The sequence below is a fragment of the Trachypithecus francoisi genome, unplaced genomic scaffold (genome assembly GCF_009764315.1).
Source record: "Trachypithecus francoisi isolate TF-2019V2 unplaced genomic scaffold, Tfra_2.0 Lachesis_group16, whole genome shotgun sequence".
Taxonomy (NCBI): Eukaryota; Metazoa; Chordata; class Mammalia; order Primates; family Cercopithecidae; genus Trachypithecus; species Trachypithecus francoisi.
The window spans coordinates 50998851-51023021 of NW_022681461.1; the positions used below are offsets into that span (position 1 = coordinate 50998851).

Here is a 24171-nt window from a genome sequence, read left to right on the forward strand (position 1 = left end):
TGACAGGAGAAGCAGCAGTAGCTGGAGGACTCATTCCTTCAAGGATTTTTGTTGACTTGTTGACAAGGCTCCCCTCACCCTGCTCGTTGTAGTACTTATTCAGGAAAAGTCGTGTCTTTATAATTACTTTTAAGTTCATTTCATGGCTGAGTATCTGTTTCATACTGTATGAGATCAATTTTTTAAAAACCACAATGCCATTAGAAGTAATAGATAGCAGTCAGAATTAATCTCTTTGTTTTCTTTATTCCCATGGATTCTTCCTATTTGTGTCCATTTCTGGGTCTCTCACTGGTGCAAAAGTCTCTGCAGACACAGATGATCTTCTCATCTTTCCACAGTACCTTGTATATAGTAGGACCTCACTAAGACTGGGATTAAAGAACATACTAGAGGCCATGGGAACCAACTGTATTCAGAGAGACTATTATCTTCTTATCTTCCCTGTCACAAGGCACTTGAGAATATTAATTCTTATAACACAATAAAATGTCCTTAAACAGTAGTTATCATGATTCTGGTGTAATTACGTACAGATTTGTTTTCTCTGTCTCTCTCTCTCTCGTCTGTAGGACACAGACTAAAGTTTTAGTTGTTTGACTTTTGATGTGTTACAGAAATCTTGAAATGTGATGCACTGTGACTGTTTTTCTTGATTGATCTTTCTTTAACAGAAGCAGACCTTGGGAAGATTTGTTGCAAGAGAGCCATGTACTAATAGGTAGAAACAGAAATGACTATGAAAACCAGATGTTTTGTCTGGGCTTCTATTGAGAAACAGGGTTTCCATGTTGGCATATATAATTTTTCTCTTGTTTACCCACACTGATTAAAGGCCATTTATCTAGTGGTATGCACAATTGCTGTGTGCAGTACTCATTTGCATGCTCTTACCACTGTGGTTTCTATACAACATGATATTTCTGTTGGCAATATAAGTTTATTACTTCAGAATGGTCATATTGGAAATCCAGGATATGAGCAATATTTATTTTTATTTAAAATTACCAAGGGGATTTGTTAGACAATGCCTAGTTTCCTGACATTGGCAAGATGCCTTGAAATTAGAGTTTCCCCCTAATTTTCAAGGGTAGATTTGTATTGCATGTACATTTTAACTTGTTATTATTGTAGGATTTTATTTGCTTTGATTTACAAAATTCTAGGCTTACTTTATTTTGTCTTCACAAGACTCTAAACTCTTCTCCTTAGGAATATCCAAAAGATATTATTTGTGGTTCTGATCCTAGACTGATTTGGTTTGTTTTCAGAATCTAAACCACTTAAGGAAAAGAAAGAACTGATGATACAGTTATAATTTTATTCTGTTTTAATACTGTATAGTCTAACATGCTGTGTTACATTTTTCCCACAGGTTCATATCCAGCTTTCAGAGTGGCACCGTGCGATTTTCCTTCCACAGGCCTGGCTTGCATACATGAGTCGAGCTTATCATGCCATTTTACAGGTAATGAAACCACAGGATAGATTTGCTTTGGCGAAATGTCTCATCTCACTTTTTACTGCAAATGTGTATTTAATATAAAAGCAGTTGGAAAAACAGCACTACCAAAAATGTAATGGTTGTTTTTGCTCATAAAAGAATGTGAGGCATATATATATATATATTTTGCATTGCTGCAGTTAAAATTAAACATCGATGCCCCCCAAATCCGTGTCTCCCATCCAGAACTCCCTCCTGAGTGTCACTCTCCTCCATCCTGCTGCCTTCTGGACATCCTCGCTTGGCTGCCCCACAGCACCTGATTTGAGTGCATCCCAAACTGAGCTCATCGTCTTCCATTATACCAGTGCTTCCTCAAGCTGGACTTGCTTACATCTCCAGCCTGGTCTCTTTAAACTTCCCCCAGATTTTTATGTTTCAGTCTTGTTAAATTTCTTTGTTTTCCTAAACTCAGTATGTCTTTCCTAACCTCTTAGCTTTTACACACACTATTCTTTCTGTCTCTGACCCTGCCATTCCTTCTTTACCCACCTAATTTCTACTTGTTCTTTATCTACCTAATTTCTACTTGTTCTCTAGATCAATTTATCTGGTCAGGCACTGTGTGCCTTACTTCTCTCCCCGCTGGATTATATGCCCTTCTTGTGTACTTGCTTAGTATCTGAGCTTCCCCTTTTGAAGCTCTTATGTTAGTTATTTGGCGAGGACCTCCAGTTGTCTCTATGCTCCTAAGGGCAGGAGGTCTGTTGTCTCTGGCCCTGACCTAAGTGTCTAGACATACTAGTTGCTCATTAAATGAATGAGATATACTCAATTTGAGTTTATTTGATCCAATAATATTATAAGTTATAGTTTGTTAATTTTTAAAATTAGAAATAATTTTTAATCAGTTGGGGAATATACAGTTAACAATATAAGAAAACAACTAGCTTAATTGTTTTTCCTAGCTTAAAATTGATTATTAAGGATAATAGGAAAAATCCGATGCTACTTAAGTAATTTATGTCCCAGAATAAGATTGCCATGGAGGGTTAGAAGTGTGGTATTGTGGTTAGAGATAACAGCTCTCCTATAAAATGAGGTGAGGGAGTAAGGGGGGCATAGGATAGGTTGAGAGGAATGGCTGTCTGGGCAATGGTGTTCTAATCTCAAAACCTTTTTGCAACCCATCTTACGGATCCTAGAACTCGTAAAACACTAATGTATCTTCAGTGATTCTGATTCATTAGAAGTGAGTTGGGGACCAGGAATCTCCATGTTCTACAAGCTGCCAGGTGATTTAAATCCACATAGTCTACCAGCCAAACTTTGAGCAAACGGTTTTAGAAGATCCCCTAAATGTACTGTAATCTGCATTTTAAAGATGTTCCTTTGGAATCATCGTTTTCTTTTGCTTATTGTTTCCTTACTCAATTTTTATCTTCAGCAGCATCTGGGCACCCAGCATGTTTTGGATAAATGCATGAGTGAATGAATGAATGACTCACGTCTCTATATTTCTTTAACAGCCAATTACAGTTTTTAGTCAGGAAGCATGAGATTGCAAGTCAGAGTATGCACTTTTTTTCACATTCATTTTTCCCCAAGTAATGTTGAGTTTTTTCTTCACCAAACATTTATGGAACATGTTTTATTGGGGAGGTCCCATGCTGGGTGTGTGGGATACCGAGGGCACTCTTTCCTCACAATGAGCTCCCAGTCCACTGGGGGAGGCTAACATGCCCAATAGCAATTCCAGTACAGTATCTTTGCTGCATTAGTAAAGGATGTTCAAAATGCTATGGGCACCTGGAGAAAGGGATGAAGAGCTCCTCCTTCATCTGAAGGATGAGCTGAGAATTCTATTTAGCTCTTAGTGTAAGAAAGGCTAAATTGAATAGGATTATAGTATACTTCTGCAGATGACTTGCAATTGATTAAAAAAAAGCCATGATTTTTTTTTTTAATAAGAGCTATGGTTTGTTGAGTAACTAGTGTATGTCCAATACTTAACATATATTATTTCAATTAATCTGTACAGAAACTCTTTGAAATGGATGTTATTAACCCCATGTATAATGGGATTATAGACGGGGAAGCAGGGTTAGCTAGGAAAGCAAAGCAAACAGTTCAGGAACCCAACAGGCACTAAACGAAAATACAGGAACTTAACCTGGATTTGTCTGACTCCAGAGCCTTAGCCTTTTCCACTGTGCCATGTATTTTCCCTAACACTGTCATTAATTGTTATAATAAATAACGCAAATTTGTTTAATGTTTTAAAGGGCAGAGCTATTTAATCTATGAAAAACCTGTAGATTTTTCATGATTTTTAGCAATGCAGGTCAGTTATTCTGCTATTAAGGTGATGGTTGGTATCTTTATTTATCATTTAAAATCCCTTTACTTTGGATTTCTAGTAAGTCCAGTTCCATTGAGAATTGGTGACAAAAGAAGAGAAAGTGAAAGGATGGATTAAAATAAGATTTGCAGTATTATTTAAAAGTACAGCAGTGTGTTTTAGGCTATCACTATTACTTGAAAGTACACTGATGCATTTACGCTTAAACAAGTTTTTTAAATGAGTCCACACACTTAAATAGAGTTTATGGTATCTTAGAATAATTGGAGCAACTGCCAGACTCCTTGTCTATATCAAGAATTTCTGTCCTAGAAGACACTTTTTCTGTACAGGAATTACAGTTACTTCCATCTGGTGCTAGACACATTTTTTAGCATTAAACTAGAGGATCATTTCGAGGAGCGATGTTTTATTCAATTAAGCCTAGGAAACACACTAAAAGGTACATTCTCCATTACTTCCCGGAGGCTAATTAGGATGTAAGTCTGAGATCTGAACACTACTTGTAGCTTCTGCTTAGATGTCTGCTTCAAGCCTTACCTAATTTTTCCATAGGAACCTGGGGTTTTTAACTGTAAGCATATCAAAGTGGTTGACATGGAGAGGTATTTAGATTTCTTCCCATCAAGATGAAAAATGCAGATAGAAGCTGACTGGCAGTACAGAGGCCATTTTAGTTAGGAGCCCTCTGCAGTCTTTATCTTGTTACCCTTCTGGGATGCTGTGGAGGTTAAGGTCTCCAGCCTTTGTGAAAAGGGCTCTTTGGAATTGTAAATATGATCTCAAACAGGAGAAAGGTATGAAAGCAAATTAACTGTAGATGTTTTTTCCTGAATTGGCCGTCTAGTTGCCAAATAATCTGAAATCAGAGCCCAGATCAGGAACTGCAGCTTCTAATAAGTTACTCTATGACAATTTATACTTTTTTTCCTTTTTTGTGTGTGTATGTTTGTTTTGTTTTAAATGTATAGGAAGCTAGGTGAAATTGCTTACTATAATCAACAAGTTCTTATGGTATAGGCTAAAGATTAAACATCAGAGGGGATAGCTAGATTAATCATTGGAATCTACAGGCAATCCAAAAAAACCTCAATTCAGGTGATCACTGTAAGCCATTTTGCTCCCAATAAGTTTTTCTCAAAAATGTTAATCAGAAAAGCAGAGATGACTGAGATGAATGCTGCTGGATCTCTCTATTACCAGTAAGTCAAGAATTGGAAGGCAACATGGATCTGAGTAAATAGCCCAACATAGATTAGCTGGCAGGGATTAATGAGGGAGACATTCCAGAAAAGGGGATAGAAAAGAACAGACTCAGAGAAAGAATAAACATGAAAACGACTTAGTCACAGTTGTGCTGGTTTGTGACCGCAGGGAAGATTAAAATGGTAGGCTTTCTTAAGAAGGTGCATGTATTCTAGTTTTCTTGTATTTTGTTTATTTTTAAACGAATTTTAACCTTTTAATTTCTTGTTCCTTGCCTTTTTTGGAAAAACATTATAGGAAATGTTTCAGGAGTAAGGAGGCATAATTTAAGAAGCATAACTGAGACAGGCAATAAAAATTGTTTTATACTTTGTTTTGCCTGGACTCGTGGGAGACCAATATTAATATCTTGCTAGTTTCCAAGAAACAAACAGGAGAATGAAAGGGCCAGAATTCTATCTTTGAAAGTATGGAGAATGAGGATGGATATGATTGAAGCAAACAAACTATGAAGGATGTGAATAGAGTGTCCGTGTTACATCTCAGAGTGCCTGAACTGGCGAGCCCCAGGGTATGGTGAGTTGGGAGTTGTGCTAAATACACAAACTCTGTAAATTGATAAATACTCTTTGACCTCACAGAGTGAGTAACTGTGAGAAGTACTAGGACATACAACTTTATAGTCTGGATATTACATTTTTGGGAACCTCTTACTCCATGAGATTATACAGGTAAAAATATGGATTATTTCAGGAGATATTTAGATAAATTCATGAAAGATGGTTTTGTAAGAAAATAAGAGGGGGTAAGAGATCTTTGGTTATTGACAACAAATCTAATAACGGTAGCTATTATTTGTTATCAGGCACTATGCTAAATAGGCACTTTTTTACATTATTTAATGTCATGCTTTAATACCATGAGATATTTGTTGGCCACATTTTACAAATGAGGGAACTGAAGCTTAGAGAAGTGAAGTAACTTGTCTGAGTTTACACAGCCAGTAAGTGTAAATGGCATTAGGCCAAGGCATTCTGAGCCTATGTCCTTAACTCTTCAATGTGTATCACTTTTCTAAGTATGGAGAGATATATACTTTTCTTCTATAGACTATATCTTAGGACTCTAAAATCAATAAGAAAAAGACAGCTAATAGAAAAATGGACAGAATAGAAAAATCCTGATAGTTAAGTAAGATGTGAAAAGATACACAATCTCACTAGTGAATAATGAAATAACATTAAAACCATAGTGAAGACCAAAATGGTAAAAATTAAAAGCCTGACGGTTCTGAATGCTGGTGAGAATATGAAGTAACCAGAACTCTTGTTTACTGCTTGTGAGATGTAAACTGGCACATCTACTTCTGGTAATGGTTGGGCATTACACTGCTGAATTCTTGTCCAAGTTAGGGCCCACCAACAAATCAATATTTTAATCACATTTAGATAATGTAATTGATGATGGAGTAGAGGGGGAAGCATCTGATTAAAATAATTCTGAGTAAAAAACTGGAAAAGATAATACATATTTAAAGGCCTTGGACTTGAACAATGTTAGCAATATTTTTTTTCACATGGTAGAATTTGGGAATTATGGTATCTATTTTTATAAGTTCACTCAAGAAATAGAATTGTGATGTGGAGCTGTTGGAGAATAACTTATGTTGTATCTTACCTGAATCTTAAGTGTTGCATGCTTTATCTAGCTTGTTTTCTACTTTTCTGTTTTAATACTGGTGTATGTCCCTCAATCTTGGTATATTTTGGTGTTAGCTAAAATTATCAGTTGCTAACAAAGGCAGATCACTAGCATATAGGAGATTTTTTAAATGGGACCTCTGAAATTCAAATTTGATTCAGTAAGTATCCCCAAATGAAATTCTCTGCACTAAATTTGCCAAACATACAACTTCTCTAGGATTTTACCTCTTTGATGAATGTAGAAATACCTGAGCATTGATGTGATGATTTCTCCTCACACATTCTTTTTCATAATCTAATATCCTATCCTGAACACTTAAGGCCAAATTGGAAATGATATATCTGTGTTTTCCAAAGAAATTTTAAAATCACTTCAGCCATCGAGTTTGCATGCTGATTTATGCTGTGATTTTTGCAGGGAAGACTAGGAGAGCTGGAGTTGCAGTTAAAACATGGAAAAGAAGAACCTGAGGAGGTGCAGTACAAAAAGAGCACAGCCTGGCTCTGGTAAGGGTTCGTGTTCAGCTGCCCGTTATTTGTCATGGGAAGTGAGCTATGAGGGGAAAGGTAACTACTTTAAAGGCTTTAAGATTAGCAGGTTTAACTTCTATATGAGCCTGAAGGGGAAATGACAGAAGAGCTGATAGATGTATTCCCTAGATAGAAGATGGAGAGCTTTATTTATAAATTATACATACACACACGCACACGCACACGCACACACACACACACACACACACATTCTAAAACAATGTGGAAACAGTTTGCTTTTTCCCTTTTCCACCTGTAACTGATTATTTTATATGCTTTTGAATGAAAAATTCTGTTTTTCCCACTCTGTTCATTGCTTTCCTACCTCACATGTAGTCAAGGATTACTTCTCCCCTCTTCTGCTCCCCTCTTCCCCAAGACATAATTATTAGGAGCAACTTTACCACGTCATGGCTTTAATTTCTTTGGCAGACATTTCCTCGGGAATTCCCACTATATTATCTGGAAATATATTAGTACTGGTTCATAAAAGCAACTTAAATTGTTACATGGGTTGAGAAGAATACCCTTTCATATTTGTGTTTCACCAGCCTAAATGTAAGTAAAGTGCCCAAATAGCTTTGCCTACAACCACAGGTTGCTTTAATCTGACAATCTGTCCAACGGTTATTTAATTATAGGTTTTCATTTATTGACAATTAGCTCATGTAGAAAAGCAGAAACTGTGTGGTGTGTTTGATTAATTGTATTCTAAGCCATATTTTCTAGATTTGTAAAAAAACGGCAATGAAGTTTAAACATTATGATATTGGATTTAGGATTAGAGAGTTTTGCATCCTATTTGCTTATGCCTTTTGCATTTATTTTTAATTTAATCATCTGAAAGTGATAATTGGTGAAGTAGTATATTTGCTAAGTTCTTTAAAATATATAGAAAGACCTATCGATACATATTGCTGGTGAAACTCATGAGCTGTGTATATATGGGTATAAAGGAGACAGGTCCCTAGAAGTTTCTTAAGAATGATATAGGCTGGGTGTGGTGGTTTACGCCTGTAGTGCCGGCATTTTGGAAGGCCAAGGCAGGTGGCCTTGAACCCAGGAATTTGAACCCAGGAATTCAAGGCCAACTTGGGCAACATGGCAAAACCCTGTCTTTATTAAAAAAAAAAAAAAAGAAAGAAAGATTTAGTTAAATCTGCAGTGACTAATAAGCTACCTTGAAGCGAGCTCTTCATCATCCTCACTTAATTGGAACACAATCCCAAATCTAAGTAAAGTCGTCACTTGATTTATTATTTCTTTTTTTTTTTTTTTTTTTCACTTATTAATGATAAAAACTTTTAATAGAAGGAAAATTATTTAACCTTATAAAGGACCAAATGTACAGCAAGTACCTTACTTAATGGATTAACTTTAAACACATTCCACATAAGTTTGAGATCAAGATAATATTGCCTCTACTATTTAATATGATGCTGAAAGTTCTGGCTAACAGAATGATATTTTTTATTTTTTATTTATTTATTTTTTTTTTGTTCTTTTTTTTTTTTTTTTTTTATTATACTTTAAGTTCTAGGTACATGTGCATGACGTTTATATCATGTATAACTCCCCAATGCAATCCCTCCCTCCTCCCCCCTCCCCATGATAGGCCCCAGTGTGTGATGTTCCCCTTCCCGAGTCCAAGTGATCTCATTGTTCAGTTCCCACCTATGAGTGAGAACATGCGGTGTTTGGTTTTCTCTTCTTGTGATAGTTTGCTAAGAATGATGGATTCCAGCTGCATCCATGTCCCTACAAAGGACGCAAACTCATCCTTTTTGATGGCTGCATAGTATTCCATGGTGTATATGTGCCACATTTTCTTAATCCAGTCTGTCACAGATGGACATTTGGGTTGATTCCAAGTCTTTGCTATTGTGAATAGTGCCGCAATAAACATACGTGTGCATGTGTCTTTGTAGTAGAGTAATTTATAATCCTTTGGGTATATACCCAGTAGTGGGATGGCTGGGTCATATGGTACATCTAGTTCTAGATCCTTGAGGAATCGCCATACTGTTTTCCATAATGGTTGAATTAGTTTACAATCCCACCAACAGTGTAAAAGTGTTCCTATTTCTCCACATCCTCTCCAACACCTGTTGTTTCCTGACTTCTTAATGATTGCCATTCTAACTGGTGTGAGATGGTATCTCATTGTGGTTTTGATTTGCATTTCTCTGATGGCGAGTGATGATGAGCATTTTTTCATGTGTCTGTTGGCTGTATGAATGTCTTCTTTTGAGAAATGTCTGTTCATATCCTTTCCCCACTTTTTGATGGGGTTGTTTGTTTTTTTCTTGTATATTTGTTTGAGTTCTTTGTAGATTCTGGATATTAGCCCTTTGTCAGATGAGTAGGTTGCAAAAATTTTCTCCATTCTGTAGGTTGCCTGTTCACTCTGATGGTAGTTTCCTTAGCTGTGCAAAAGCTCTTTAATTAATTAGATCCCATGTGTCAATTTTTGCTTTTGCTGCCGTTGCTTTTGGTGTTTTAGACATGAAGTCCTTGCCCATGCCTATGTCCTGAATGGTACTACCTAGATTTTCTTCTAGGGTTTTTATGGTATTAGGTCTAACATTTAAGTCTCTGATCCATCTTGAATTAATTTTCGTATAAGGGGTAAGGAAAGGATCCAGTTTCAGCTTTCTACTTATGGCTAGCCAATTTTCCCAGCACCATTTATTAAATAGGGAATCCTTTCCCCATTTCTTGTTTCTCTCAGGTTTGTCAAAGATCAGATGGCTGTAGATGTGTGGTATATTTCTGAGGACTCTGTTCTGTTCCATTGGTCTATATCTCTGTTGTGGTACCAGTACCATGCTGTTTTGGTTACTGTAGCCTTGTAGTATAGTTTGAAGTCAGGTAGCGTGACGCCTCCAGCTTTGTCCTTTTGACTTAGGATTGTCTTGGCAATGCGGGCTCTTTTTGGTTCCATATGAACTTTAAAGCCGTTTTTTCCAATTCTGTGAAGAAACTCATTGGTAGCTTGATGGGGATGGCATTGAATCTATAAATAACCTTGGGCAGTATGGCATTTTCACGATATTGATTCTTCCTATCCATGAGCATGGTATGTTCTTCCATTTGTTTGTGTCCTCTTTGATTTCACTGAGCAGTGGTTTGTAGTTCTCCTTGAAGAGGTCCTTTACATCCCTTGTAAGCTGGATTCCTAGGTATTTTATTCTCTTTGAAGCAATTGTGAATGGAAGTTGATTCCTGATTTGGCTCTCTGCTTGTCTGTTACTGGTGTATAAGAATGCTTGTGATTTTTGCACATTATTTTGTATCCTGAGACTTTGCTGAAGTTGCTTATCAGCTTAAGGAGATTTTGGGCTGAGACAATGGGGTTTTCTAAATATACAATCATGTCATCTGCAAACAGGGACAATTTGACTTCTTCTTTTCCTAACTGGATACCCTTGATTTCTTTCTCTTGCCTGATTGCCCTAGCCAGAACTTCCAACACGATGTTGAATAGGAGTGGTGAGAGAGGGCATCCCTGTCTTGTGCCAGTTTTCAAAGGGAATTTTTCCAGTTTTTGCCCATTCAGTATGATATTAGCTGTGGGTTTGTCATAAATAGCTCTTATTATTTTGAGGTACGTTCCATCAATACCAAATTTATTGAGCGTTTTTAGCATAAAGGGCTGTTGAATTTTGTCAAAAGCCTTTTCTGCATCTATTGAGATAATCATGTGGTTCTTGTCTTTGGTTCTGTTTATATGCTGGATTACGTTTATTGATTTGCGAATGTTGAACCAGCCTTGCATCCCAGGGATGAAGCCCACTTGATCATGGTGGATAAGCTTTTTGATGTGCTGCTGAATCCGGTTTGCCAGTATTTTATTGAGAATTTTTGCATCGATGTTCATCAGGGATATTGGTCTAAAATTCTCTTTTTTTGTTGTGTCTCTGCCAGGCTTTGGTATCAGGATGATGTTGGCCTCATAAAAAGAGTTGGGGAGGATTCCCTCTTTTTCTATTGATTGAAATAGTTTCAGAAGGAATGGTACCAGCTCCTCCTTGTACCTCTGGTAGAATTCAGCTGTGAATCCATCTGGTCCTGGACTTTTTTTGGTGGGTAGGCTATAATTGTTGCCTCAATTTCAGAGCCTGCTATTGGTCTATTCAGGGATTCAACTTCTTCCTGGTTTAGTCTTGGGAGACTGTAAGTGTCCAGGAAATTATCCATTTCTTCTAGATTTTCTAGTTGATTTGCGTAGAGGCATTTATAGTATTCTCTGATGGTTGTTTGTATTTCTGTGGGGTCGGTGGAGATATCCCCTTTATCATTTTTTAAATAACTAAGCTCAGAGCAGAGCTGAAGGAGATAGAGACACAAAAAACCCTCCAAAAAATCAATGAATCCAGGAGTTGGTTTTTGAAAAGATCAACAAAATGACAGACCGCTAGCAAGACTAATAAGAAGAAAAGAGAGAGGAATCAAATAGTCGCAATAAAAAATTGATTTATTATTTCAAAAACTATTTATTGAGTGTCTGTCATGTGTCAGGCACTGTTCTAAGCACAGAGGAACAGTAGTGAATAAAGCCCCTTTTTTGTCCTTCCAAAGCTTATACTTGAGTAGATGGAAACCTATAATAAGCAAATAAACAAATGGAATATGATAGAAGTTGATTCGTTGAGGAAAAATAAAGTATGATAAAGGGAATAGAGAGTGAATGAGGCTTGAGGGAGATTGGGGGGTGGCATTACCATTTTCTGTAGGGTGTTCAGAGTCTTTTTAATAATGTGGCATTTGAATGAGACCTGAAAGAAGTGGTGGAGTGAGCCAAGCTATATGCGGAAGAGCATTCTAGGAAGAGGAAACAGTGAATTCATCATAGGCCCTGGGAGTGTACCTGGCAAAGCCTGTGTGGCATGGAGAGAGCAAGGATGGAAGTAGTAGACGTAAGAGTAGAGAAGTTTGGGAGATTGCACGGTGGAGAGTCTTTGCCAGCACAAAGAGGACTTTGTGAGAGAGATGGAGAAACATTGGCAGATCTTAATCATAGAATTTGACTCATGGTTTAAAAGGACCACTCTAGCTGTTACGTTGAAAATACACCCTGCGGGGCATGGTTAGGAGTCTGTTGCAATAAATTAGGCAAGACATAATAGTGTTTTAGACTACGATGTTATTGTGGAAAAGTAAATTGATTTTGAATCATTTTAAGCAGATACCATATGATATAAATGCTAATACTTGAAATAAAGGATGAGAAAGAAAGGGATCAAAGATACCCCAAGATTTTAACTCTAAACAAAAGTATGGCATTTCCATTTAAGACAAGGAAGACTAGAGAAAAGCAGGGCTGCGTAGAGTAGGAATCAGATTTTGGACTTAGGCCTGAGATGCCTCATTAGCCTCCAATTAGAGATAGCAAGCAGGTTGTTGACTAGTCTGTAGTTCCAGGGAGAGCTCAGGGCTAGAGAGGTGAATTTAGAAAACATCAGCATATTGATGGCATTTAAAATCATGATGCTGGGTAAGGTCACTTAGGGAGTGAATACAGAAAGAGAAGATTTCAAAAGATTGAGCCCTGGTTCTATATTTAAAGGTGGGGAAGATGAAGAGGGAACCAATAAAGCAGATGGAAAATTAGTTATCAGTGATGTAGAAAAAGAAACAAAAGAGAGTAAAATCTTAAAAGCCAAGGAAAGAAGGCGTTCTAAGACAGGAACAACCAACTGTGTCAAATGCTGCTGTTAGGCTGCAGAAGATAGGGACCAAGAATTGAGCATTAGATTCAGTCTCTTGAAAATGATTGGTGATCATGACGGGAGCTGTTTTGGTAAGAGTTATTGAGACAAAAGCCAGGATCTAGAGAGAGTGGAAGGAGATAACTAGGGTCATCAAATATAGATAATCTTTTACAGGAGTTTTGATGTATAACCGACTAAGAAATGGGGCAATAGCTGGTGGGCTTGTTCTTCTTTCTTCTTTTAGAGGGTGGATACTACAGTAGGTTCACATGCTAAGGGGAATAATACAAGTAGAGATGGAAAAATGTGTGATGCAGCAGAGAGGAGGGAGTAGAGAAGTAGCTTTAGTGCACAAGTGGAAGGTTTGACCTTAAATGTAAGTATACATAGGTCATCATTTGTAAATATCCTACATTGACCAGTGAAATACTACGTTGAATGGACTATATTCCATTTAGGAACACAGAAACGAGACCGTACATTTTAGAGAAATTTACAGTCAAATGCTTTTGAAAAATAAAAGATTGAGATCTATAGGAGGTATTGCACCTGTCTGAAAAACTTGCCTCTTAAGAGTGACTCATTCTCAGAGTGCTGAATAGCTAAGATTTTATTATATATCAAATGTAAATATTTATGAATGTCAATATAATTTATATTTAAATGCAATAACTTTAATAGTATTTATGAAACCTTTAATTTATAAAAGTCAATGTTTATATTGAAAACAATCCTTTTAAAAAAGTAAATTTGACAACAAGTGGTTATTTTTTACTTTATCTTGAAAATTCTATGTTGAATTAAAAAATTAGGTTCTGTAAATATTTGAATTGTACATACCTTCTTTCTAACCCACAAGCATAATTATTTTCTTTTGGCTTTCCCGTGACTATATAACCAAAGTTTGAAATTGCATTTTCTATAAATACATAGCAACCATTTCATATGTACAATTTGGAAATTGTAAATTGATGTTTTGGTGAGCTCTCAGGTAAAAAAGAGAGGCTGTCTTGGTCCATTTGGGCTTCAAAATGCCACCACATTGGGGATTAGGATTTCAACATGTGAATTTGGTGGGGTATGCAAACATTCAGTTCATTGTAGAGACTAATATAATGGACCCTTGTATACGCACCACTCCATCTGAGATAATACTGTTACAGTGCTGTCGTATATCCCCTCTCAGTTACACATTCACCTCCTCCTTGCCTCAACTCAGTGACCTCATGAGCAGGAAAATGAAGCTGTCTTTGAAACAGAGCCCTTATTGCAGTTCTTTCACCTTACACTGAAATTCTAATATAGTTTTAAGATCTGGAGCCATTGCTGGATGTTCTTATTAATTGATGAAAAAGAAAAAGGAATGATTTCTTGTTCTACCATAAACTCTTATTTATTTTCCATCTTTATTGCAGGGTTAGAGACATGCTGACTGATGAGATCACCAAGGCAGCTGCAAAGTAAGATCCATTTAGTCTTTTATCAAACATTTTTTATAAATACTTTTTCCTGGCAGGTACATGGTACATACATTTTCTCCTTTTAGAGCATGTCAAAGGATTTTAAAGTACTCTTCAATTATTTTTCAAAAAAATTAATCATTACCCTTTCTTATAGTAGGTGAATTCTTACTACATGTCTTTTTGTGAAAATACAGAGGGATTGGTACTAACATATAACTTTTACATCAGGAGTCACTGAAGTTGAGCCCCTGCTATATACCTAACAGATGACATGTGCTTTGGCGTAGACTTAAAGGATTGTAATTTAGTTCAAGGGGATAAAAAAAAAAAGTCCTTGCTAATATGAGTTATGTTGGTAGTACTTCCTTTTGTTCCATTGGTGTTATTGGGTTCAGCATATCTAAAAATTGAATTTTTAAATACTAAAAACTAATGCCAAGGCCCATTAAAAAAGCAGTTTTAGTCATATGCTTATGGTGTCTTAACAAAAATTACTTGATTGTCACTGCCTTGATGGTTTTTATTTACCTTAAGCCAGCTCTCACTAAAAAATACCCAGAACTTGCTTGAACAATCTCTTCAGGTTCCTTTGTTAACTAATAAGTTGACTAGTTGTTCCTGGCAGTAAGTTACATGCCAGTTACACTCCTCCCTTCCACCATCTCCTTTAACTGCTGCCATTTCTGTTTGACTCCTTTCTTTTTCGCCTTCAGCTAACATAGATATACCTTTGACCTAGAGAATTTCATGTGTATTGAAAGTCCATATCATCTAGAAATTTTTAATTGTAGTATAGTTTATCCTTTTCATGTCACAAAACCTTCTGTAGCTAAATAGATTTTGCCTTAAAACAAAAAATGATCTACCTTAGAGTTAGCTTTCTATCAGTAATTTCTTAAACAGACACTTAACTGTGAAGTCTGATCTCAGCAGATTATCACTAATCAGTCTCATGTCTTCTGGATAAAGATAAATAGAAGTGATAATCCTCCCCGACTCAGTCCTATGGAAGGCACTGGGAAATACCTGTTGATAAAATGAAAACTGAAGTACAGAGAGCTTAGATAGAGACTCATGTATGTCTTTTTTTCCCCGTTTGGTGAATTGCAGACACAGTGGGAGAGGGCACAGTTGCATATCAGAGGGGGAGGGGATGCTGGGATGAGAATGCAGGCTGTCTTTGACCTTTACCTGTCATAGTTTGTTCTCTTAGGTAGTCTACGTATATCCTATTAAAAGCAGTGCTTTGACCTTTGCAGCAAAAAGCTTGAATGCAGAAGAAACTACCAACTTTCTCCTAAAGCACATTATAATTTCTCCTGTCTAGTAGCTGTTGCAATTTTCCATTGTAAAATTGTATTCCAGGATGATAGTGATCTTCAGATTCATAAAGCATCACTTCTTGACTAGTACCTAAAGAAACTGTGTTCACATGAGTAAAAATAATTCATATTCTCATGGCATTGCCTTCTCATCAAAACTTACAAAGTATCTTATAGACCTTATTTTAATAAAGCAATCTTGACAATACTAGGAATGGCAGCAAGTGAATAAGAGATATTTTAGGTCTGGAGGCTGAGAGATTAGTGATAGAGCAGGGGGTAAAAATCATTCTGTCACCCTGTCGTCTTCTTCCCACTGGCTTCCTCCAACCCTGTGAGGTCTTCACCACTGCCCACTGCCAGTGTAGCTTCCCTATCCTTAGCTACAGCTGCCACAGGCTGATTTGGGTCAGGATAGGGCTTGTTTTGTTCAGAGCTAGAAGTTAAATGCAAAAAGTAAAATACCAATCATGGGAAGATCCTGGTTTGTTCATTTAATAACATTTTTAAAGCTTCAGGGATGGGGTAAGGGAGAATCAGAACATGTATAAAACCTGATGAATGATGTAAATTTATTTCCATTATTATTTATTAAGCAGATTTAAACCTGAAGATAAAAATCCCTAAAATATTGAGTCACTTTACTAATATGTAATGTAATACTTTGTCTGTAAGAAAACATCAGTGTAACTCATCCTTCCTTGTGCGTTTTAATTAGATTAATAACATCATTTTGTTTTAAAGGACAATTTAATTAAAATGTCAGTGGTGTTGCCTAGATAAATACTGTATGGATGCTGACATGTTATTATGCAAATTAGTTGCTGCCATTTGACTGTTAGGGGATAGTTATTTGAGCAACAAGGTGATGAGTTTTTACTGAACCAGTTGTAGATTCCCACCTCTCCAGCTCCTCCTTGAATTCATTTCACTGAGTATGTATTGAGTACCTTCTATCCATAAGTCATTGTGGCAGGCATGAAGGGAATGCGAAAAGTTAGTCATGGTACCTTTGTGAAATGTGTAACTTGGCCTAGGGCTGCACTGTGTAGAGTGGACTAGGTTTTTAATTCAAAGATTATTGTCCAAATATCCGTTCATTCTGCAACCAAAGATCTTATTACTAGTGGTTTTAAATAAATTTTTCTCCATTACTTAAGAACAATACATGCTCAGGTATGTCAAGACTAGTGAAGGATTTGAAATAAAATAGTTTTTGGTACTGTTTTAAAACTGAGGCTAATTTCTCTTTCAGAATTTTGGGGTTAAAAATAACTTTTTATGTTATGTTGTCTAATATATTTGTTTTATGACGTTTGATACCCAGATTCTAATGACCTCATGTTTTCTGCAGGATAATAAAACTGGGACTCTAATTCTCAGATCACTCAGAATTTAAAACTATTTTTAAAACTCAGCTTTAGGGATTCATGACCATTTTGCAGTAGGAAAGGCCTCAGGATATTCTGTTAAAAGGAAGAGATACTATTAGAAATAAAATATTTAATTTTGTTTTTATTAAATGATTTTATGGCTAGGGCACCTAGGAGTGACCAAATCCCACCTTGTTCCCTTGTGTTTTCTTATTAGCTGTATGAGTGCTCTGTAATTCTCTTTGCAGTACTCTAGCAAAACCCAGCTTGGATCCATCTGCTTAGACCTCAAGGCTTCCTTCCCATTTTCTCCTCCAACCCTCCCCATTATAAATGTTGATGTCTTACTAACTTTTGACAGTCCTCATGGAGGAATAAATTGAGGTGGAGGGGAGTGAACAAAATGATCAAGACTTCAAGCCTTCACAGAGCTTACCCACTCTAAAGTGGGACTGAGAGGGGGAAGGAGGAATGAGTGAATAGGTAGATGGAAGGATTTGTTAATGGCAAGTCCTGAGTCCCATTCTTACCAAATGGAAGCAGAAATGCAAGAAAACATGTGTGCGCCAACAATTTAATACCCACTGACTCAGTGTTCAATTGAGACTATGGCTTGAGACTGGAGGTACTAGGCTCATTAAGGGAGCAGAGTTGAAAATCTTCTTTATCCCTCACATCTGTTGTAGTCCTGCCCTGAGGTAAGCAGGAAGTGGTTCTTGGATCATGCACTGAATTCAGATTCAAGTTTCAAGTCCAAATTTTAGGGAACATTGTCTGTATTTATGGGAAACCACATCATAGGACTGAGAACTGAACGATCTGATGGTATGGGTGCTCTTACTGCTGGAGTTCTGTTATAACAGAATTGGCAAACCTAGAGCATCTCATTGGTGTCCCATAGGGGACTTTATAGGATCAGCTAATTATGGAATAATATTAAATGTACATTTTCCAATGGTAAGTATATTAAAAAGGTTCAGGTTTTTATGTTAAATTCCGAAGTCAAACATAAGAGTTTATTGCTAATATTAGAAGGCTACCATTTAGATGATATAAAAAGGCAACTTTCAGACCAAATAGTCTAAAAACAGCCCTTTTTCCTTTGCATTTTATCTGGGGTCTCCAAATTATATTTCAAACTGACTTTCAGGTTGATAGCTTTGCCATATTAAGAGAAAGAAAGAGAGGATAATAATGAGTGAGAAAAGCTGCCATGTGTCAAATTGTAAGGTGTGCAGTCTGAAGTGGTTTGCTAGAAGCCAATTCAACGTACCAGTGCTTCAGAAAAGCCAAAGACCATTCTAATCGGCTGGGCTTATTGACATAACTGTCTTAGTTATGTTTTTAGAACAAATCAATAATTTTAAATAGGCCAAAAATGACATAGAAGAGAGCCTAGGAAATGTAATGTTAAATGATGAAATAGAAATTTAGGAAGAAACAACTTACTAAGCTTGGATTTTTAAGTTATAAAAAGGCATAATGACCCATACTACATTGATAAGAGTTCAGAATCAGCTCTAGAGTCAGAAGGAAGGAAAGAAACTGTTGGCCTCAGGGAACAAACAGACCTGCATTTACAAGACTCTGTGAAGAAATACAAGTTGCTTTTTGACTTCATCTACCCTCCTGTATTCGCTCTTTCTCTTCTCCTGGTTAATACCAAGGTTCTCTGTTGAATTTTTTTTCCTTTTGAACAGGGAGAGTCCGGTAGTGAAAGGCAATGCGCTGTTAGCTCTAAGCAGCCTTGCTGTCATCGTGTCTAGACATGAAGCCAGCCTCTCCTCAGACTCTGACGGGCTCCTGGAGGTTAGTTGGGGTAATTTAAACAATTGGGCTTTGGTTATGTCTTTTTAAGCCTGGCTTTAAGTAGCCTGGCCCTGGACTTACAAGGTTAGATTCTGTGATTATGGCACCAAGTTATAGTACTAGATGGGCCTTTATACTGTGAGCCTTAGTGTCTTCCTAACTTTGCTGCTTTTCTGTTTTCCTTTCTCCATCACTGTTAAGTGGTCATATCTATTTGAAGGTGCCAATGTTATGCCATAGGGGTTATCTTTTTGTGATTATATCAGTGGTAACCAATCTTACAAGGTTAACTAGGCTTACTGGAAGTGAACAATGCTGTCAAAATGATAAATAAGCAGTGTTTATTGAGTGAAAAAAATGTACTTTGCATTTTAATTGTAGATGTCAATGACAAAGTGCCTATTCATTTTTGCAAGGCAGTTATTTCTTAATTAAACATGTGGTGAGCTGGCCACTGTTCATTTCCAGTGTACTTTCTTGGATAATTCATATCTGTCTAAATAAAAAGGCATGAATTTATTCTTGTTTTAAGTCTCATTATCTGGTTGCCATCATCATATAGAGATGACATAACTGAGTTGTTAAAAAATATAGGCTTTGGAATAGGAAAGTCCTATATTTAGATCCTATTACCTCCACTTACTACCACTATGGCCTATTTGTAGCAATTTCCTCTTTCAGAACCTATTTCCCCATCTGTAAAATGGAGGGATAACAATAACAGATAGGATTATTGGAAGGATTAAATGAATTAATATATGTGAAGCACAATAGCTCATAGTTACTAAGCTCTCATTAGTAATAACCATTCAAAACTATTCAGTCTCTCTCTGTCCTCAAGGAGTATCTTATGGGCTATCTGTATTCTATTTTTGTTGTGGGTTTTTTTGGTGGCACACTAAAAACAACCAACTCTGATGACTCATTTAAACAAAAAAGGAACAGGAAGTATATGGAATCTAGAAGCCCATGGAATTGAAGGCAAAGCTTAAAAACTGAGTTTTGGGAAAAACAAGAACCAAGGCAAGTTGGGGAGTCCAGGCAACAGGTACTAACGAAACATCTAAGCAGACCACCTCCAGTGGGCGAGAACAACTTCAGTCATTTATTGTCCTTGTATCACTTACTTAAAATTCAGAGTCCCTTGGGTCCTAGGCCTACCCCTTGGATAGTGTAGGACAGCTAGCTTGATTGAGCATTTAACCTTCAAATAGTGGGGAAGACAGAACTCTGAAAAGGGTGCTACTGCCAGTAAACAGAGAATTGGTGCTGTGTGGCAAAAGCCATGGATATATATTACATGTAGGGAAGGGAAAGAGGCCAAGGCATTATTGCATGAATGATATTAGTTAATTACCCTATGAAAATTTAATTTTAAACTTACAATCTTACTAATAAGAAAGATGGAAATTTTATAGAGAGGAAATGTTTCATGTCTTTCAGAGAGCCATGGAATATTTTAACAGAGGCAGAATGCTGCATAGATCTACAACCTAAAAAGTCAATGCCCCTTTCTATGATCCCTTCACTTTGGTGTTATTTTTGTCAAACTACCAGTTATACAGTATTTTCCCCAATAATAAAGGAGTCTAGCTCAGAGTTTGAGTTCCAGCCTTTCTCACTTTCTCCTCCACACCAACACACTGCAACACACATTGAGAAACCACACAGTCCAAAGATGGGGCTTTGCTTTTATTCATGATGACCTTGCCTTTAGCTATTACTCAATGCAAATTCAAGACCTCATTATTTGATTAAAGTTGAAACTTTCAAACATTATTCAAACCTGCATATGAACACCAACAAAAGATTTGAAGATGTGACAGCCTTGTTTGATTCAAGGAATTACAGTAATTCCAGTTACCATATGAGTTAATGAATGCTTTTGACATCCATGGTCATGAGTGACTTTAATAACCAAGTTTTATTTTTAATGAGTGGGGTTTTGTTGTTGTTTTGGTTTTGTGTTCTCTTTCCTCTTCTTTTTCAAACTGAAGATAATTCATGTTTTCTACCTAATCTTTCAGTGAGTTGGGTGAATGTTGTCAAGATGCTTGAAATGACAACTAAATGTTAATAGTCACCAGAAATGCTAGGGATGTTGATCAGACTTTTGTGGGCTGTTTATTGCCTCCTTTGGCAAATAAGAAGTCATAGAAATGAGAAATTTTAAATTGTGTTTTTTGCACATCTGTCCTTTTAACCTCCATATTATCTTCACTATGATTCACTCAACACAGGAGAGCTCTGAAGGGCTCTTGGATAGTTCTGTTTTGCAGCATCTATCCTCTTCTGCTAACTTGTTCATAAAAGGTAAATCTTATTTCTTTTGGGGCACAGGTGAGGGTAAAATGTGTATTTGTCAACTACCTGTACACCTCATACGTGCATGCTCCTAGTCCAAGCAGATGAAGTTTACTTTTTGATGATAGCACTTTATTGTTTAATATAGAAGGGAGTTACACCCTGGATTTAGAAATAATCTTTAGATTTGTTTTCTTTTTTCCATAATCGTTTCATGTTTTTAATTCATCTGCAGGTTCAACCTAATTTCCTTTCAATGAAAGAGTGGATTTCCATGGTACTTGATACACTCTTGGTCATTGTGGATAGCCATTACCAACCCAGAGGGCAGCTTCTCTCCTGGTTTTATTATGTAAGTGCAAGAAATAAAACATGATCAGAAAACTCAAGGGTTGACTCTTAGGACATCAGTTGTTCACATGAAATCCATTATATAAAAGGCCAGGCACGGTAGCTCATGCCTGTAATCCCAGCACTTTGGAAGTCTGAGGTGGGCGGATCACCTGAGATTGGGAGTTCGAGACCAGCCTGACTAACATGGAGAAATCCCGTCTCTACTAAAAATACAAAATTAGCTGGGCGTGGTGGCGCATGCCTGTAATTCCAGCTACTTGGGAGGCTGAGGCAAGAGAATCACTTGAACCCGGGAGGCAGAGGTTGTGGTGAGCCAAGATTGCACCATTGCACTGCAGCCTAGGCAACAAGAGAAAAACTCCATCTCAAAAAAAAAAAAAAAAAATCCATTATATAGTGTAATGATTCTCATCCCTGGCTATTTGTTAGAATCACCTGGGGAACTTTAAATACACACACACACAAGAAATATTATATATATAAAATATGGAAATATTATATATAAATTATAAGAAATGTCTAAATATTATATATGTATGTACATATGCATATATAACATATGTGAAATATATATATACACACATATAAAAAGAAATACTGATGTATAGTCCCCACTGCTGATTTAATTGCTCATGGATAAACTCTGGGCATCAGCATTTTGAGAGCTCTCTCAGTTATTCTAATGTGTAGTCAGGGTTGAGAGCTACAGTTATAATAGAGTAAACGGTGTCTGAAATGTGGGGACTCCAAGTTTCTAGCCATAGTTTTTTTTTTCATTTCAGGTTGTGTGACCTTGGGCAATTCACTCAACCTCTTTAAGTCTTTTTGTCCTTATTTAGAAAATGAAGGAATTGAACAATATCATCTGCAGTAATTGTAGCCCTTGCTCCCCCCTTCTAGTTTTTGTGACTGTTGACACTTACTTCATCATTTCTTATTTTTCTTATCTGCAAAATGAAAGTAAAAATTAATGCTTTGCCAACTGTCTAAAAAGACTGTGAAGATCAAATAATATATTTTATGTAAAAATGTTTTGCAAACTATAAACACTCTGTAAATAGAAAGTAATGTTGTTGATCATTAAAAAAAAAAAAAAAAGAAGCCACCTGTTACCCATCCTCTGTCTTCATGCTTGCATTCTAAGATTTGAAGCAAAATGAGAAAACACTTTTTTGTTTAGGTTTCCTTTTCCTTTTATTGGTCGTAGTACATGCTTTATTTCTGTATCTGTGTAGAACTATTTTGGTCCTACCCTATTACTATCCATTGCCTAGGGAATTATAATGATCATGGGACAATCAGCTGAGTGGCAGAGGATTATAGTTGATTTTAATAAAAATACAATACAAATTCTGAACTGTTGCTAAGATCATGAATTTAGCCTAAAACCTCAATGCCGAAGGTCTTCTCTGTATATTGTGTGTGCCTCTGTCCTCCTGCCCTTGGGAAGATCAGGTATGTATTCATCAGGCGCTTTGGGTTTAGAGCTAGATTTTTAATGATAGTCAAGGTTAAAAAAAAAAAATGACTTATGAGATGATGTAGAATTAAATTAGAAGGTAAATTTTGCTCAAAAAGTTAATTGCTGTATGATGATTTACTTTTCATCAGAAGTGTTGTTATTTCTTTAATGATGAATGAAAACTTTATATGCTTATGTGGAGGTCTTTGTAATAAATATCTAGTTCAGTTATTCACCAGAGCAGGGCACTGTATGAAATTTCTCATATGCTGCTTAGTTCTTGCAAACCAATAAAAATAATCTCTTTACTGGTCAGCTCTGATTGCCTCTTATCTTTGTGAGATTTTGCATTACCATACTTTTCAAAGCTGTGTTTTAAAAGTCACTTTATTTCCTGTGTGCTACCATCTGGGTCGTTTTGAGTAACATTATCATTAAAATAGTGCTATATTAATTTAAAGTGTAACTTAGTATGTTTGATTTTTATCCTTAAAGTACCAAAGCTTAGAGAGCAAATGGGCCTAGAATTAAAAACACCTTTTAATGTGCTTTGACTGCAAGGGACAACACCATCCTTATGGTGTGTCTGAAATTTTAAATTGGATAATAGTGAGGAATGATAAACGGGCTTTCTTTCCCACTTGAGACATATTTATAAATATATATAATGTCTGGTAGAGCTCTCTAACATGGGATTCTTATAGAAGCTGTTCATATTCAGCTGCTCTGTCATTTTATTAGGGCTGTTATTCATTTCTTTTCCCATAATTACATGTAGGAAGGGGCATATAGAGCTCTCCATTTCATTTTGAATAGCTGGTTATTGCTTTGTAACCAAAGGCTTTTAGGATTTCAACTTCCTTTTTAATTAAAAGGAATTAACCCCCTGTAGGAAATAATCCATCTACTGGGAAGTGTTCCCACCAAAAAATTTTGGGAGATGTGCCAATAGATCCCTGTGCTAAATTTATACTTGTTTCTCCATACTAAAGTTAAACTCTTTTCTTCCCTTTTCCTTTCTTTCCTGGAAAACTCCTAGCTTTATGGACATTTATAATGTGACTTGCTGGTTTGTCCAAGCTCAGATAGCTTCAATTTTTTTTTTTAATATATACACATGTGGG

General features: G+C 36.5%; 1 protein-coding gene across 10 annotated transcripts in view; it reads left to right on the plus strand.

The window, feature by feature from the left end:
- The window catches only part of FOCAD (focadhesin), a 326657-nt gene that overhangs the window by 234706 nt on the left and 67780 nt on the right, over positions 1-24171 (plus strand). For all 10 annotated transcript variants that reach the window (XM_033237455.1, XM_033237451.1, XM_033237458.1 and 7 more), the window contains 5 exons: positions 1376-1468; positions 7134-7222; positions 14376-14420; positions 18819-18927; positions 21467-21583. In XM_033237455.1, coding sequence (XP_033093346.1) covers positions 1376-1468; positions 7134-7222; positions 14376-14420; positions 18819-18927; positions 21467-21583 — 453 coding nt within the window. The remainder of the gene's footprint in view (positions 1-1375; positions 1469-7133; positions 7223-14375; positions 14421-18818; positions 18928-21466; positions 21584-24171) is intronic.